An 18,037-nucleotide genomic window follows, 5' to 3' on the forward strand; every position below is an offset into this window, starting at 1 on the left:
GGTCAAGTCTTGATAATTAAGACCTCATAGCCTGAATGTAAGATCTGTTTACTATGTTTGTTTTTGGAGTAATGGGCTTGCTGTAAACTCTTGTTAATTTGGCAAAATGAAATTTGATGTAGACTGCATTACTTTAATGTCTGTTATTATTTCTTTCTCCCTCCGGTGCCCTCATATATATAAACATTAATCTTGCACTTGTTTATGCCAACACATTGTTCAATACAGCAATTGTTTTTGTCTGTGTTCGCTCCTCCTTTCCTATCAAACATCTATCGTCCTTATCTCTCCTCCTTTTTTGTGTTTGTTACTCTCTTGTAACACCTCTAATTTTCGGCACTTATAAGACCTTTTTGTGTTGCAAGTGCCGTACTCTTACCAGAACTAAACGAATACGCTTTTGCAACAGGCACTGGTTGTCCCTGATTTTTGTTTTGAAATAGGCCTGGAGACTCATCTAAAATGGAAATACTGGGCTCATATTCTTTCTGGGTTTACTCCACAGGAAAAACAACCTGGGCCTCCTCCGTCTCGATATATGCCACCTCCATACAGTCCTCCAGTTGACAAGTGAGTGATGCTGTTCTCGTGAACCATATTCTTTTTACAGAATTGTTACTTTGTTCTTTTGTGATGTTTCTACTTTTTTGTTCAATTTTACAGTTTGATTTGGTCTATTAAATTACTTGTACTATTTCAAGTAACTGATTATGTAGAAGATATGCAGCTATAAGTCTCAGGTTTTGGACTGACAGTCAATTATTTATTCTTTTGTGGGGTTGTTCAATAACTCTAGAGTGATCAATAATAACTTGAAAAGTGTAAAAACACTTATGCAGTTTCGACAACCTTAAAAACTCTTACTAAACTTAGCGTAAAAGCAGTTTCACAATGCAGTTGGCAGATTGCCCCCCATCTATTTGTGTATTCATTATTGTTCATTCACTATTTGGAAAAATTATCCATGTTTGCCACTTTAAAGGTTTGGGCGACAAAGAGAAGAGCGACGCAATCCATTTAGACAAGAACCACCTGCCCATGACTACCCATCCACCCTAAAGCGACCAGATGAGTGGACTGACCCATGGAGAAGGCAAGTTGTGTTTAGTTTTATACGCCTTCTGCTCTTTTTTTATATTTTGCTAAAGCTTTGTGCTCTGTTGATAATTTATCTAGACTTCAATGGAAGTATTAGTCTATCTGAAAACAGTTAGTTGAGAGTCTTTCAGTTTGTAACGAATAGTTAGAATGGCTCATAAATTTCTGTTTTATACAAATAAATATTACAGTCAAACCTGTCCAGGACTATCATCCATTGTTGGGGAGTTGAGTTACCATCTTATACTGGCAGTCTGTTTTGGCAGGTCAGATGAAAATAAAAGAAGCAAAATTTCGTTCTTAGGTCCCAACAGGAAGTGACTAGGCTTGGGACTGCCACTAGACCCGTTGACAAGACAAAAAAAGGGGGGGGGGGGATTTTCATTTCTCATTTAACTGCAGCTGAAATTTTGTACCAACTAGTCAACTTGGTTAAATAGTGGGAAGGACTACTTGCCTTGCCTATATTGTGTACTGGTCGGAAAGCAGTTCAGTTGTAGGTGGGACTGATGATAATGACAGCTTGTCCACATTGTTAAGGATGGGTGATTTATTGCAACACATCTAGTAATGAGAGGATTGCTTGGTCATCTTGGACAGGTTTTTGGGGCTGTTGGTTAATAAAATATGGTGGTTGCGTTGGATAGGTAGCCATTTGAACATTGTCATTATATTGGAAAAAAACCCACAAGTGTGGGAGGTTAAGGAGAGGGAGAAGTGGACATCTTGAATAGGTGGTCGCCAGAGCGGGTTCGACTGTATTTATTTCACTTGAATATTTGTATAATCTTATGGATTTTCATTTAAGTTTTAAAGTTATATATTTTAACTTTTGAGTTGGACAAATGTGGAAGATGGTACTGGTAACTCAGGCGTCAATATTTTCAGGTCTGTAAAAGATGAGGTGCTAAAGTGTTTTCTCTGTCAGGAACAAAAACATAGATGAATTATTATTGGTATGCCCGTGTGATGTTTGATGCTTTAATTTTGTTTTTCCCCTGTGCTTCGTCCTCTTCAACAAGTGTTGCTTAGCATCACCCCCATCCCATCCCATCCCCTCACAATGTTATTTATGCATGTGTAGAGAGGAGGAGTAGGGATTTCTGTACAAAGACTTACATATTACCCTCAATTGTATGAATCTGAACAGAGTCTCAGTGAAACAGAAACCCATGGTTAAGCCTAAAAAACGGTGAGATTTTTAGACACGCTCAATTCTTTTAATTACAATGTTTGGTTGTGTTTTTTGGAACTATTGACTTGTTGGCTTTTTGGGTTCTCAGTTCACTTTTCTTTTGTGAAGTGTTTAGCTTTTTTTTTTTCATTTTTAAAAAAGAAATGCTATATGATTTTTACTCTTTATTAGAAAAACACATCTACATGTTCAGTTGTACTGTTGCTGACAGTATTTAATAAAGTTAAGTTAGCCCTTTAAAAGAGTAATGCACTTTTGTTGGTGAACTTTGAAAATAAGACAACATTGAAATTTAGGGGTGTTAATGCTGTTTGTATCCCAGTTCCTGTTATGTAAGAAAAATTTGCTCGATTAACAGCTCAACTATTTGTCTTTGATTTGCCCTATGCTTTTTATATTGTCCATAGGTCAAAGTCCCCGCAAAAGAGAAAACACAGAAGTCGGTCACGAGGAAGAAAAAATAAAAGATCTGTCAGTGACTCTTCAAACTCATCAAGGTATGGTGCTTTTTTTGTGATTGGTGACTCTTTGAAAAGCAAGTTAATGCACATTTTAATTGGTGGTATTTATTGGGCTAAATCCTGAAGTGCTGTTATTAAGGATTTGGTCAGCACAGAAGTGTTGAGTTTGGATCTGAATGGAGTCTTAAAAATTTTCTTTGTGTTTCTTGGAAAAAGAACTTCAGTACCCTCACTGAGATTAAGTCCCCTGCCTTTGAAATAGCAGACTATACCTGTAAGCTGTTTATCTTAAAAAGAAAAAGAAATATGTGTTATTACGCGGTGGAATCAGGCGCTCTTCAATTTTGTGGCATATGGAGTTATTGGTATCATCTTAAAGCCTTCCCTCCTTCAGGGCAGTGCTACTGACTGAAGTTGTCTTTCGGCCATTCCTAAATGGGGGATATTAACATGTTCTTATGCGCAGTAGAAAAGAGTTGTAAATGGGCTGATTTATCAATGTTATGCCTCTTCTGTGCCGGAATAGCATTGGGGGAACTGCTGCCTTTTCTTTCCTCAACCTTACTATCGTCTTTTTTCCTCTACTTCTTTTGTATGTTTGTCTCTCTCTTGTGAGCTGCTATTTCTGGGGTGCTTTGATAGTCAAAGCAGACTTTGTGCTGTTGAGGCTAGAGAGGTGAGCCGAGTAAGCCTGATTCCCTGTATGGACTTCTCTGTTGATGTCCTCCCCTTGCGCTCCTATGACCGTATGCAGTTGCAAGCGCTGTAAAACCTTACTAAAACAAAACAAATTTAAAGCTTGTCCATTTGCCTTGCCTTTGATGGAAAAAATATCCATTTACCTTGGATACAAGTCAAAATATTCGCAGTTGAGGAGGTGGGGATCACCTGGATTCAAAGGAAAAAAATCAGAGAGAAATTGGCCGCCAAAGTTGCGTTATTTCCTTAACTTGAGAGTCTGCTGTAACTGAAAATTTACATATTTTATGCCTTTAATCGAAGTTTTTCACTAAAATCAGTACAGAAATTTGTTCTTAATGGGCGTGAAAGGTGTTGAGCCAAAAAACAAAAATTCTATAAAATTCCCAGACCTGCGAAAAAATGCCAGTTTGTTTACTTTCATTATGTTGACGAGCGCCTGATTTCACCACGCTGCCATACATTTATAAAGTTTGCTAGCTAGTGTGTACATTACAACATTTTCAGATCTGGCTCTGGTTCGTCTTCTGGTTCATCACGCAGCAGCAGGTCAGGGAGTGGTTCATCTGGCAGTTCTAGGTAAGTTTCTTGTTAGGCCTTTCTATTCTACAGTCTAAATGCTTTTGCTACAACAGATTTGAAATCTTATTGTTTTGGTACTGGTTTTTAAAAAGATTTTTAAATATATGTTTCCTTGGTATTTTAGTGATAAGTGATAATCAGTATGTATAGTTATTACGGTTTCCTTCCCTTCACATCCTTGGTTTGTTTTTGCTCTTTCTAGATTTAAGTACTACTCTTGTTACTTTATCTTGAGTGGACAAATAGGGGCGTATTTTACTACTGGTGGCTTCAAAATTTCCGCTTTAATAGTTACACCTTGCTGAATAAAAATAAAAATTTTTACTTGTTCCATTGGTGAATTTGGCACCTTTTGTAAACATTGTGATGGTTCTGATACATATCTTATTGCTCTACATTGACCGCTGTGTGGAAAGTAAGGTGTGTGTAGTAGAATAGTGATGTTGTAGTTTTGATTCCAAGCTTTTTTTTTTCAGTTTCATGAGAATCAATTCTCAACATCACTCATGTTCTGCTAGTTTAGTTTGATGAAGAATCTGATCTTGTTTTATCCCACAATTTCTGAATTTTGTTATCCAGAAAGTGGAAGAGGAATATATCGAAAATATTGAGTCTACAAAAACGGTACTTCTAGTTTCTTGAACTTGGATCAATTTCGATTCTGTCGTGTTCTAATTTTCTTCTTCCATTGGTATTTCTTTGAAATATGTTATGTCTCAGTTTTATGTTATAAAGATTTTGCCCTTACAAACATTATTTTTTTTCTGAAAGTACTGAAATTTGTAAAGATTTCAGTTTTTCTTGTTCATATTTTAAAAATTATCTTTGATTTTCTGTTCCTCAAATGCTAAGTCATGTTTTGCTTTCTGATGTGAAAGATTCATTTTAATCTCAGTGGACAAAGACAACATAATGTGTGTTGTTGTGTGAAAGAAGTAACATTCAATTCTGTAAAGTTTTTTACAGCATTGGAATTAACTATTTTTCTTTAACCCCCCAAGTCAGGACAGCTATTTACAAAATTTGGTCACGTTGAGTATATTTCTTGTTATGTTTATTTGCCCACCATCATTGCACTCTCCCAATTATAATTCGCATTAATTCCATTGTGCCATTATTCATTTTTTTGCTGGCCAGTCCATGCATTAAAGAGCCGCATCTCTTTTTATTTTCTGTTCACTTTCAGAGTGAGATAGTGGGTGGTTGGCTGGTGCTGTGATGTGGTTCGCTCCTTCTGTCCTATCAAATATCCATTGTCCTCATCTCCCCTCCTTTTTTTGTGTTTGTTACTCTCTTGTAACACCTTTAATCTTCGGCACTCATTTGACCTTATTGTGTTGCGAGTGCCGTGAAACCCTTAACTAGAACTAAGAATGATATAGATAATGGTTTTTAGTTTATTATAATAATTGCATGTGTCTTAGCCACTCGAACATGAAGTAAGTAGTGTGTTGTTCCTGGCCTGTTTTTACTCAAGTACTGCAATATAAATGAAACTGTCTCTGGCTTTGTGCTTGAAAGGTGTTAACACTGTCAAATGAAGTTCTATTTCATTCTACTCATAGGTTCATAGTGCAATCATGTGTTTATCATCCTGTGAAGTTTTGTGGCTTTACTTATTAACAAAATGTGAAACAAACAGGTTAATGGCAATGGTTTATGTATCAACCCCGGATGGTCTATGGTTAAATCATGTGACTGTGAAGGGATTAATGACTAGATTAGTTCTATTCCGTGAGATGATTTTGTCACGGGTTGAAGTGGCTGGCGTCCTGGTTCATTTTTTTTACATCATTGAAAGTGTGTAATAAATGTTTTTGTTACAGTCGATCCCGGTCCCCTGAACCTGCACCTCCAGGAGTTGATCGTCAGGACAGATATGGGCATTCTCCACAGCGCTTTGGGTAGGATTTGCTGCGTATATTTCCCAGCGTTGATTGTTCAGTTGTTAATTTCAAGTTGAATATGTGTGAATGTGTTTGTCAGAGTGTTTAGATGAATACCATACTGAAATCTCTCAGTGAACTCGATATCATAAGCAGGCTTTATTGTGGAAAATGAGAATATTAATATTGTTTTTCTGCCATTTCTTCTTTGAGCTCATAAAAAATATTGACCTGTACCTATGTCTGCGGGGAAGACCCATTTTTTACCCTGATTGTTGAGAGCGGTGTATGTTATGGTAGTGCAACATATACAACATATATATAATTGCTCTAGTGATTCAAAGTTTGGTTTGAATGTTTTAAATGCTCCTTGTTTGGGAAAAGCTGGGGGATTGTTCATATTTGAGCCATATTGACAATTTCCTATAAAACAGTATTTATTTGTTTATTAAAAAATGGTGAATTCATACTTAAATGGCATGCTTGGTCACGTTTTCAGAATGGCTCATTTGATTTTGGGTTTTCATCTTTTTGTATATATCCCTTCAGTTTCTGTGAAGGGCCTCTAACTTTCATGTTTGTAACAGTGGGATTTTATTATGAAATGCAGTTTCTGAATTGGGTTTGAAAAGACGAGCTGAAAAGTTGAATTGTGTGACTGTAGTGTTATATTCCTCATAAATGTTGTGCATTGACAGTTGTGTGTATAGCAATTTAGATATGCAAACAAAAGCTGGTTTATTATACTACTTTGTAAGTGTTTTCTGATAAAGAGATTGCAGTCGTGTGATCACACACAACTGTCCTCTAAAAATCCTCCAACTTCAAGTGAACGCAGTTGGGTTTTTTTTCATAGCCTTTATTTTGGTGTGTACTTTCACCAGAGACCAACCCCGAAGTGCAGTATCAGTTCGGGGCCGTGGAGGATACAACAACTACGACCACGGGGGATTCAGAGGCTCCAGAAATCACAGAGGCTTCGATCGCAACATGGCTCCTGGCTATCGACCTGGCGGAGGATATCGTGGAGAGGGTGGTGGTGGTGGTGGTGGCTACTACAACAATTACGGTGGTCCAGGCGGCGGTGGTGGTGGTGGTGGTGATCATCGAGATCCGAGAGACCCAAGAGCTGGTCGCGGCGGCAGGGAGGATCGTTTTGGAAGGAATCGGGGTCGCTCTCCTCCGGACAGGCCTTTGCCTTATGTGAGGTAAGAGCGTTTTGAAAACCTGCTGCAGTTAGCATTGAACTGTGTTCCAAGTCATTTTCTTATTCATTGTGTTCTGTAGACTACAATGGGCATCTCTTGGCTGATGTGGCTCACTTGATTCGGAGACTGTTAGTTTGATTTGGAATGGGCTCTATATTCTTGCTTTCCAATAAATATTGTCTCTTTGCTGTCTGTCTTGTCGGGGTATTATGTGCCTTGTCTTCAGTGTGATAGCTTTATGAAAGCTTTATTTCGGATTGTTTTAACAAATTTGAGACCCAGTTTCAAACATGTTGGCTGTATTTGAAGCTGTTGTATTGTAGTGCTGCCCTGACTTGGATGTTTGGAATGAGACATATTGTTTCGGAAGATGCTTACTGTTTCTCAGATGGTGCTGCTACTGTCATGCCTTTACCTTTAAAGTGATCTAATTTTTATGTAACTTAGAGCTTAGTTTACATTGAGTTTGCATTTCTGAATAGTTAATAAAGATTTTAACATTCTTTTCATTGTTTGGGGGGGGGGGGGTGCACAAGCCCAGGGGCAGCTTATAAAAAGACTTTTACACAGTACAATGTCTTGTACAAATTTAGTTTAACGCACTGTATTCGCTAAACACTTGTATTAGCCTTAATGGGTTTGTAAGGCAATCTGAATCTACTGGGTTTCGGAGGCTGAGCTTTATTCCGCCACAGTCTGATTTATTTTGGGGGGGGGGGGGGGGGGGGGGGGGAATTTTAGGGGAAAAATTATTAAAAAGTTTTTCACAAGATCAAGTTCTTTAAAAAATTAGGTTGTCGCCCCTTTCCCCCAAAACCGGGATTGGCCTAAGGGTTTATAAGAAATCGAACTTCAAAGGGTGTGGGGAAGTTGGATTCCTTTGCTCCACTCCTTCCTTTTTTCGCTGGGGGGGGGGGGGGAGGTGGAATTCTGAGGGAAACTATTTTTGGTCATGTTAATGATTGTAGGTCTAGATCAGGAGGTTAAGTTTGGCAGGATTGATTTAGAAGTCTTGTTATGAGCACGCTTGAGATTCACTTTTAATTTGTATTGTCATTTGTACTCCATTTAGATGTATGAAACACTTAGATCTGATACAGTAATGAAAGTATTCACCCTTTTTTTTTCTCTCCTGCCCCCGAACTAGACCTCGGCCTAAAAGTGTCAGCAGTCGCTCAAGTTCCAGTAGATCTCGCTCTCGAAGCCGCAGCCGCTTCTCGGACTCTTCTCGCTCACGGTCACGCTCCAGGTCCAGCTCCAATTCCTCTCGGTCCAGCTCTTCCTCGAGCTCCTCCGCCGGCAGCGCTGATTCTGAGCACTTGTATCGAGACCTTGGGAGCCCCACTAAACCCCCTCGTGGTCCAACGTCTGGAGCTCCAAAAAAGAAAAGATGTAAGTATTTTTTGGCTTTTATTTTCCGGGGGGGGTATTGTTTATCCTGTTCAGGGAGATGTTGTGATGGTATATGAGAAAAATCTGCTGCTCTCGTATATGCCGCTTGCAGTAATGAATCCTTTAGTACATCTTTAATGAGATTTTCCTGTATTGATGAACAGTTTAGAGAATTTTTGTCTTTGTTCTAAAGTCTTCATTCTTTAATCCTTTCAATGCTCATTGCATTTAGGAAGGCAGCCTTGTAATCTGGCCCTGAGTGCGGGGGTCATGAACTCACTGAGGAGAAAACAGAAAATTGTATGACATACAGATAAATTAATGTATAGTTCCAAAAACTGGCTCATATTTTGACAAAGTTTGCCTTAATCATGGGGATTGTTTTAAGATTTGTAGTTCTCCAATGTTTTGTTTTACTTTATATACTTGTTTCTATCTTCACACTTTCTTTCCAGTATTTGCTTCTCCACTAAGTAGCAAAATACTAGAATAAAAAGAAAACATATAATGTCAACAGCAAACAGCCACAAGGAGCGGCCCGGTCCTAAAGGTGGACCATTACCAGGTGGCCCAGCCTCACAGAAATACCCATCTCAGCAGCCTCCCTCGCAGGCTTCGGGGGGCCTGGATAGGATTCCTCACCCAAGAGAATCAAAGTCAGGCCAACCTCCCCCTCCGTCCACGCGGCAGGAGTCCAAATATGCCAGTCGCAATGCTCCGCAGGCACCAGTGAAGGCCAAGGACCCACTCAAGGTGGTGGGCCAAAAGTCAAACATAAAGCTTACACTGCTGCCGAAGGTAATAAGCCCTAAGTGTGTGTAGATTTAGGCGTATAAAAGTTGTTTAATAGATTCTTGGCCCCAGGCCCCTGGCCCCTGGCCCCTGGCCCCTGGCCCCTGGCCCCTGGCCTCTGTCTTTGTCTTGAGTCAAGTTTTTACCCTTTACTCCAGTGGGGGCATAGGACATCAACAAAGTTCCTCCATTCATCTCTGTTTTTGCTTTCTTCTCTATAGAGCAGCATCAACAGCAGTTAGGCTTAGGTGTGTAAATGTTCTTAAATAGATTCTGGACCGGTGTCGTGTCATGAGTAACATTATCCTTTACACCTGTAGAAGCATTGGACACCGATAAACCAATAGATTGCCTCCATTTATCTCTCACTTTTCATTTTTGCTATCTCTGTCTTCATTCTCCCTCCCCCCCCCCCCTCCACACCTCCACACACACAACAGCAGCAACAGCAGTCTGGTTTAGGCAGCCGACCAAACCCCCTGGACTCTCCCCCACACAAAAGAAGGCTGTCAGACCGGGACTCTTCCCCACCTTCTGCTCCGCCTGCCAAGAGACCTGCCCTACCTGTGCCACAAGCCTCAGCTTTGAGAATTGCAACAGGTACATCTACCTATTTTGTACATGTCGACGTATTTTTTTGACTTGCGCTAAGTATTTAAATCTGGGAGAGCTTAGTTTACTGGAAAATTGGAAGAATTACTTGAGTGTGATCCATTGAGCAGTGGGCCCTGAGCCTACAGAGGGCTCGCACTTGAGCTGTGTGTTTGTTCTGTAGAATGGCAAAGGTTCAGAGCGCTGAGGCATGGGCTTGTGCTCACAGGATTAAAGAAACTTTAGAGCTGTAATATCGTATTTCTTTCAATTAAGGTAAACAGTCATCTGTTTATGTTTTAGAGCCATATACACTGATTTGAAACCCCTTAAGGAAAATAATAGATGAGTCACTTTACACTCAACATCATTGATACATCTAACCTTTTTATGGGACTAGTTGTGCTATTTTTAAAGAAATTTGGAATGGTCTTGCCTCTTTATTTCTAATTTGATATTTTGTGTCAGCCCTGTCTGTATTTGGTGTCTAGATTTCTTTTACTTAGTTACAGTAAGTTTAGGAAATTCTGTTTGCGCTTGGGTGGCTTTTCTTGTGGGGACTCTCCCTCCAAGAAGAGTTTTGTTACTGGACTCTAGCACACCTGTGTCTGACTGGATCAGCAATTGTTACTCGCATGTTATATAAGTCTTTTTAACACATGCAAATAGAGCTGCTTAAGACATAATTGAAAAATACAGAATGAAGAACAATCCTTTTTTCTGGACAAATGGCACGTGTCCCATATTCAAGGATTATGTGTGGTGTTGATAGTTATATGGTATTTGGAGGTTTTGTCAAGTGCAGAATGCTGTGGGGGCTCTCGTGGCCTAGAGGTTAAGGTGTTGGCCTCTCATTCAAAGGTCCCGGGTTCGATTCCGGGTAGCGACCAAAAAATTTTCTTCTCTAAAATTGTCTCCTTTCACACCCTTTCCTGATCTCTAACAATGTTCTGTTGTCTGCTTTCATTTCCACTTTCTGCCCCCACCCCCTCACCTCCTTTGCTCTGGGCTCCTGACTCTTACTGCAGCCTTTCTACTGCTACTCCTTGGCTCCTCCTAACTGCTGTCTTTCTGCCACACCCCTGATCTTCTGGTAGGAAAGATCTACACCTAGCCTTCTCGGACAAGGGCGAAAAATCTCGGAGGGCCTGTGTGCAAGTTGCGCACGTTAAAGATCCCTTGGTGGTCTAAAATCGATAAGAGTAGGCTTCGGCCGCCACCCGCGCAAAATTCAAAATTTCCTACCAACGAAAAAGTATTACGTGTGTCCCGCGCGCTCATATGACCTTATGCAGTTGCGAGCGCCGTAAAACCCTATACTAAACAAAACAAAACAAAGAATGCTGTAAGGTGGGTGGTTGGTGGGTGCTCTGGTGTGGTTTGCTTCTTCTTTCCTATCAAACAACTATCATCTTTATCTCCCCTCCTTCTTTTTTATGTTTGTTACTCTCTTGTAACACATCTATTCTTCGGCACTTATATGACCTTATCGTGTTGCAAGTGCCGTAAAACTCTTACTAAAACTAAACTAAAAACATCTGCTAAAACAAAACAAAGAATGATGTAAGTCATGAACACAGTGGGATGGACATTAGTACTATTTTTTTGTAGCGGGATTTTTTCCCTGTATCAAACTTTAAAATTTCTTTTTTAATCTGATATGACAAGTTTCAGAGAAAGTTTGTATTGTATTCATGTAATTTGCAGTGTCTTGCAGCTCACTTCAAGTACAGAAATTGATATGTGTATAAGCAATTGCTTCGTCATAATTTATTTGCATTTCTACTAAAAATTTTGGAAAAGAACAACCATTTGTCTTCTTTGTAACTTAACAAGTACAGGTACCCTGATAATAAATGGACTCCGATGAAAATGTTAATTGTATGTTGCTATTGAACCATTTAAAATGTTTGTCTGTACTAGTCATGTACTTGCACATATATTCGTACACTGATTATTTCCATGCAACCTCCAGTGATGACTCTTCTGACTCACCTTTTTTAATCCCTTCGTTGCCGTATGAGGTACCTGATACGTCATGAAAATGCACAATTTTTGGCTGTGTGCTGTACCCTGTTCATCATGAAAGTTGGCATAATTTGCTGCTGATTGCTTGCGTAACGTTACCCATATGGCACGCTAATCACATGGCTCTATTTCTTCTGCATGGAGTTTAAGCCACAAGTACTGCATGGGTTTGTATTCGGGAATATGACGCACATATCGGTACCACATTTTCTAGTATTACATTACTTCTAGGTTTGAAAGCAATAGATAAATGCAGATCTAGGCTTGTGCGTGGCCGCGTGCTCTCGCAAAACGTAAACATAAAAATAATGACTTCAAAAAGACGAGTAAATTCTTTTTTTGGCTTAGATTTGCAAGTTATTTGAAGTATTATGGGGAAGATGAAGGGGAAACATGGAATGGCAGGTGGGAGAAAATTGCGCGTCCATTAACACTAAGACATGAGTCTGCTGTCCTGGATAACGAGCTCAGCTGAAAATCAGTGCTGACAATAGGAACGCATACCCTCTGGCAACGAAAAGGATTAAGCTCCTTCTTTCTTTTTTAAGTGCCAAGAATTTTCCTTGTGTTTTTTCAAATACTTCTCATTTTAAAAGATATTTGACCTGTAGTCATTCCACTTTTGATGTTTGTTTAAAAGAATTTATTTGTACTTCTTACCTTCTAACAGAGAAAGCAGCCAAAATTCAGCTGCGCCAAGAGAAAGGCAAGTCCCCTCCGCCTGTTTCCATGCCTCCATCATCCTCTTCTGCTGCAGCACAGAGGGCTAAAGCCGCTGTGTCGCCTCAAAAACAAGCCAGTAGCAGCAGCAGCTCAAAGCCACGCGTGGCCGAGCCTGCCGTGGGGAAGCCTGCTCCAAAAGTGCCCCTAGCGGCTGCCCCGACTGCCAGTGCGACGGGGGCTAAGGCCAAAAAGAGCATGTCGTCCAGACGGGAGGAGCTCCTCAAGCAGCTCAAGGCCGTAGAGGATGCTATTGCTCGCAAAAAGTTCAAATTGCAATGATCTTTGCTGGAAGCCTTTTAAATGAATTTGTTGTTGATGTTGTTGAGGGTTTTTTTTTCCTTTTCTCTCCCCACCCCGTCCCCAATTTATTGAAAAGAGTGCCACTCTTTGTACAAAACATCCCATCATTTTAACTTCTCTTTAGCCTTACTATTCTTGAATAAAAATGGAATCTTGTCTTTGTCTTTTGCTGTTGCCTCTATTACTTAACCGGGGATCAAAACAACTTGCGAAGTACAATGCAGAGAAAGTTTCAAACTCAGAGTTTCTAGTGGTGTGGAAGACTTATTTTCTGACAACAGTTTAATGATTGGAGTATGTATTTGTGTCATATATTTAGAATGTGTCATTGTGTCCTGCTGAGTTACTGCCATTGTTTTCTTTGTCATGCACAACCTGCCCTGCCTGCCCCCCTCCCAGATTCCTCTTTTCTGCAAGTTGTTTTTTTTAAAATCAGTGCTGTAGCTTTAGACCAGACCTTTTTCCTACTGCAGACTCACATGTGCTCTCCTCATTTGTTTCCCATCAATTAACTGTCAGTGTTTATGGTTTCTTGTTGAGTTTAAGCTCTTTCACATTTCTCTGTGGCATTTATTTTCCCCCCCTCCAACCATCTACCTGTACAGGAGCTTTTGGAGGGCTTAAAGGATCACAAGTTCACTTCTGCGTTCCCTTGTTAGAACTCAGGGATGGTCCTCTGCAAGTTTTACTACTTGCTGTTAAACTGACATGGATGTACATGGCCTATTTCCTCTCTAGAGTGCTGTGTCCCTTGCCTAGCAAGGCTGCAACATGCCATTTGCAAAGTTTCTTTTGTTTGTAAAGATGAAGGCTTCTATTTGTAGAAGTGATTTCTTTTGAGGTTCGCATGGCCAGTTCTGCTCTAGTTAGTTTTAACTGTTAATGTGTCGTTATTGTGCACGTAAAATGTTTTTTTCCTTTTCTGAGAAGAATAGGCATCCATAATGTCCCAGGATCATGAGTGGGAAAACATTTTTAAAAACCCAAAGTCACCCACCGACTGTGAGGCCTGGAGCAAGCATGATAGTGGGAAAACTGCCTCTTTCTTTAAAACCGACGATTTAGATTTTGAGTATTTTAATAGGTATCGTCCCAGTGACAAGTGTGTTAATGTCACGAGACATAAAAGATAATGCAGGAGGGTACTAATCTCTTACCTATGTACTTATCTGGTGTTTTTTTTCAAGTCCTGCTCGCAAACTCTTTTTTGAATTGAAGTCTTTTTTCTTTTTTTAAAAATGGGGTGTAGCATGGCAAATACCAGAAGACCAAATTTCAATTTGTTCAGCTTTGTACTTCACGCTACTGAGGTCTTCCCTTTAGGTATTAAGAAGTCTGTTTTTTAAATTTACTGTGCACAGTCACCTAAAGAGAGTCCTTAACAGTTTTCTTGTGCAACATTTTGTTGAATGTGCTGAGTTCTCTGAATGAAAGAAAGTGAGGTTTTGAACTTGTATAAAATTGTCTCATCTACAGTGCTCTTTTTTTTTGTTTTTGTGGCGAGAATTTTCAAAATGGATATACTCGTTTTGTTCAGCACTACTTTCAGTGCCAGTATGCCTCTGTTGGCTTTTCTGGATAACACCATTTGATTGGGTTGTGGACCTAAGTATAGATTTATGGTCAGTTGTCTTGTGCAAATGCAGGGCGAGAGCTTTCAAGAAGAGAATGCGTGTAGTGTAGTGGGGTTTAACTGTTGATGCCTCAAGACTCTAGACTAGACGGGACTATGAATGGTATATTTAGACCACTGTGACTGTTAACTCAGTTCACAGGTCGATGTCACTAGGGCTGCGCCTGTTGATTACAAATTATGGGAGGCTTTGTTTTACCCCTTAAACTAATTAGCACCAGTTTGTTTGAAGTTCAACAATTTTGTGATTCTTTTGTTTTGATGTCTTGGGCAGACTTTGGTGTGGGGATGCCTTATACATCATATAAATTTGACAGACAAAATATTTACTGTAATTAATTTGTGTCATGACAGGTTTTCTGGTGTGTTTGTCATTGGAATGAAGGAGGTTTAATAGGTGTGGAGTGACTTATTTGGTGTAGTCAGCAGAATGGTCTTTGAGATAGTGAAGTGCAAGGTTGTATGTGGATGATGTTTTATAATGGGATGCGTTGCTGCATTACTGCTACCCATGGTGCACATGTTTTATATATTACAATATTGAGTTCATGCTGTTAGGGATTTTTTTATATTGTCATTTTTTTAGCGGTTGCATTGTTTGATTTGAAATATGAAACAGACCACACAGTTGCTAATATTGAGGTAACGTTAGCAAAGTTTGAATATAAATGAATGTGTTATATGGTGTGATGTCATGGGAAAACTTAATGATGTATTTTTTCTTTCAGTCATGTTCAGTCATGATCATTGAACTGTGAGAAGAATGTTCTCTTCTTCTGCTTCTTCATCCCTTTCCTAATCCCTACCATGTCCATCCAATACTGTTTTTGCTAAACTGGAATGTTGTAAAACTGATGAATGATATCAATGAATTGTTGGCTGTCATTATAGGCTCATCATCATCCCTGTGGATTTACATATAAACAAGTGCGGTAGTTTTTTCTTGAAAATATGCAAGATGTGTATGTAGTAAGAATACTAAGATGTCTGGGGACCATGGCTCAAATGTCCTCTGGTGTATTTTGTAGCTAAAAGTTGGGTTTTGTTTTTAAATCTCCGTTCTGTGACTGGTGCATTTCCTGTGTAGATTCCTGTTCTTGATAGCAATGAACTTGGTTGTTCCAGAGACATGAGGATTATTGCTCAGTTTATAAATTGTAGATTGTCAAAGCTTTGACGTGATTGATAACCCGTGTATTGTTCATTTGGAGGAAAGCGGGAGGGGGGTTCCTTGTGATACTTTACTGCTTTTTAATGAGCTGTTCCAAGGTTTAATGAATTGCTCAAGACTTTGATCTGTCGGATAAAAATGAGAGGGAAACAGAAACTTTCTCATCAGTTGACGGTCAAATTCTTAGCTTTTTTCTGTGGAAGACCTGCTTTGCTTCTGTTTTATAAAGTGAAAGTTGAGACATTGTCATCACCTGTGGGGGTCTTAACAAAGTTTTCAGCCAAATCCAGTTAAAATTTTGACTGGAAACTAGTTTCTCTCTTAATGATAAAACTGACAGGGGGCTGGATATTGTTTTCTTAATGAGGTGAAATGACTTGCAAGGTTGTTTGCTTGGAGGAAGTTTTTGTTTCTGTTTGAGTCTTAATGCCTTACAAGACAGCTGAAAGGTTGTGGCACCAGTTATATTATCGGCACAAAAAAGTTTGGTTTTTTTTCATGTGGTTGAATCGTGATGGATGGAGGATTGTAGTTGAGAGGATTACTTTGTGGACCTGAGGGTTCTGTCATTCTTAATGTACATTGTAATGACTCCTGTTGTTGATACTTTGTCTTTGGACAGCAATGAAAATGATTTAATCAATAAATTTTTTTTTCTCTGAATATAGAGCGCATTCGTATACATTCAATTTTGTTTTGAAGAATTGGTTTTGCATGGATGTGTGTTAGCATGTATGATGCTATATAGGCGGCGAAAGATCTTGTTAGTTTGTTCGTGTTTGAGTGTGTGACATACGCAACTTGCACTGTATGCCTCATGGTTGGTGCAAACACTTGCAAGAAACTCTCAACTGTTAAAAAGTTTAACTGTTACATGGCTGAGTAATTGAGGTGCACCACTCAGACTATTTCAATTTGGATGTCACCTCCTGTCTTCTGCATGCTGTCATCTGCTGCTACAGACAACATTTGTAATTGGACAATCAGAAACATACATACAGATAGAAGGTACTGACATAGAAAAAGAAAGTGTAGGAGGTTCAGCGACCTGTAACGTATATACGGGTTATCCTCGCTGTAGACACCATGAGGGAAGAGTAGAGAGAAAGAGGCCTCCGTGACTAAAGATAATGAAAATAAATAACAAACCAATCGTTCTACTTCATTTCTGTCTGTCGTCTTTCTGTGTCTGCAGAACTAGAGGCCATAGTTGTGACATGTGGACTAGTGCACGTATAGTGTGCTGTGGGTTAGACCAGTGCACGTATAGTGTGCTGTGGGTTAGACCAGTGCACGTATAGTGTTCTGCCTGTGGGTTAGACCAGTGCACGTATAGTGTTCTGCCTGTGGGTTAGACCAGTGCACGTATAGTGGGCTGTGGGTTAGACCAGTGTACGTATAGTGGGCTGTGGGTTAGACCAGTGCACGTATAGTGTTCTGCCTGTGGGTTAGACCAGTGCACGTATAGTGGGCTGTGGGTTAGACCAGTGTACGTATAGTGGGCTGTGGGTTAGACCAGTGCACGTATAGTGTTCTGCCTGTGGGTTAGACCAGTGCACGTATAGTGTGCTGTGGGTTAGACCAGTGCACGTATAGTGTTCTGCCTGTGGGGTAGACCAGTGCATGTATAGTGTTCTGCCTGTGGGTTAGACCAGTGCCCGTATAGTGTTCTGCCTGTGGGTTAGACCAGTGCACGTATAGTGGGCTGTGGGTTAGACAGTGCACGTATAGTGTTCTGCCTGTGGGTTAGACCAGTGCACATATAGTGGGCTGTGGGTTAGACCAGTGCACGTATAGTGTGCTGTGGGTTAGACCAGTGCACGTATAGTGTTCTGCCTGTGGGTTAGACCAGTGCACGTATAGTGTTCTGCCTGTGGGTTAGACCAGTGCACGTATAGTGTTCTGCCTGTGGATTAGACCAGTGCCCGTATAGTGTGCTGCCTGTGGGTTAGACCAGTGCACGTATAGTGGGCTGTGGGTTAGACCAGTGCACGTATAGTGTTCTGCCTGTGGGTTAGACCAGTGCACGTATAGTGGGCTGTGGGTTAGACCAGTGCACGTATAGTGTTCTGCCTGTGGGTTAGACCAGTGCACGTATAGTGGTCTGTGGGTTAGACCAGTGCACGTATAGTGTGCTGTGGGTTAGACCAGTGCACGTATAGTGTTCTGCCTGTGGGTTAGACCAGTGCACGTATAGTGGGCTGTGGGTTAGACCAGTGCACGTATAGTGTGTTGTGGGTTAGACCAGTGCACGTATAGTGTGTTGTGGGTTAGACCA

At 40.2% G+C, this 18,037-nt stretch overlaps 1 protein-coding gene across 5 annotated transcripts in view; it reads left to right on the forward strand.

Annotated features, from left to right (window-relative positions):
• The window catches only part of LOC101853684 (zinc finger CCCH domain-containing protein 18), a 31,420-nt gene extending 14,993 nt beyond the window's left edge, over positions 1 to 16,427 (forward strand). For 3 of the 5 annotated variants that reach the window (XM_013079695.2, XM_005093243.3, XM_035968451.1), the window contains exons 9-19: positions 506 to 570; positions 983 to 1,093; positions 2,249 to 2,290; positions 2,701 to 2,790; positions 3,961 to 4,032; positions 5,862 to 5,939; positions 6,806 to 7,129; positions 8,277 to 8,521; positions 9,039 to 9,319; positions 9,754 to 9,913; positions 12,603 to 16,427. In XM_013079695.2, the coding sequence (XP_012935149.1) occupies positions 506 to 570; positions 983 to 1,093; positions 2,249 to 2,290; positions 2,701 to 2,790; positions 3,961 to 4,032; positions 5,862 to 5,939; positions 6,806 to 7,129; positions 8,277 to 8,521; positions 9,039 to 9,319; positions 9,754 to 9,913; positions 12,603 to 12,934 (1,800 nt within the window). In that variant the 3' untranslated portion in view covers positions 12,935 to 16,427. The remainder of the gene's footprint in view (positions 1 to 505; positions 571 to 982; positions 1,094 to 2,248; positions 2,291 to 2,700; positions 2,791 to 3,960; positions 4,033 to 5,861; positions 5,940 to 6,805; positions 7,130 to 8,276; positions 8,522 to 9,038; positions 9,320 to 9,753; positions 9,914 to 12,602) is intronic. The other 2 variants (XM_013079696.2, XM_013079697.2) reach the window with 2 other exon arrangements.
• The last annotated feature ends 1,610 nt before the right edge of the window (positions 16,428 to 18,037 follow it).

The sequence above is a fragment of the Aplysia californica genome, unplaced genomic scaffold (assembly GCF_000002075.1).
Source record: "Aplysia californica isolate F4 #8 unplaced genomic scaffold, AplCal3.0 scaffold00060, whole genome shotgun sequence".
Classification (NCBI taxonomy): Eukaryota; Metazoa; Mollusca; class Gastropoda; order Aplysiida; family Aplysiidae; genus Aplysia; species Aplysia californica.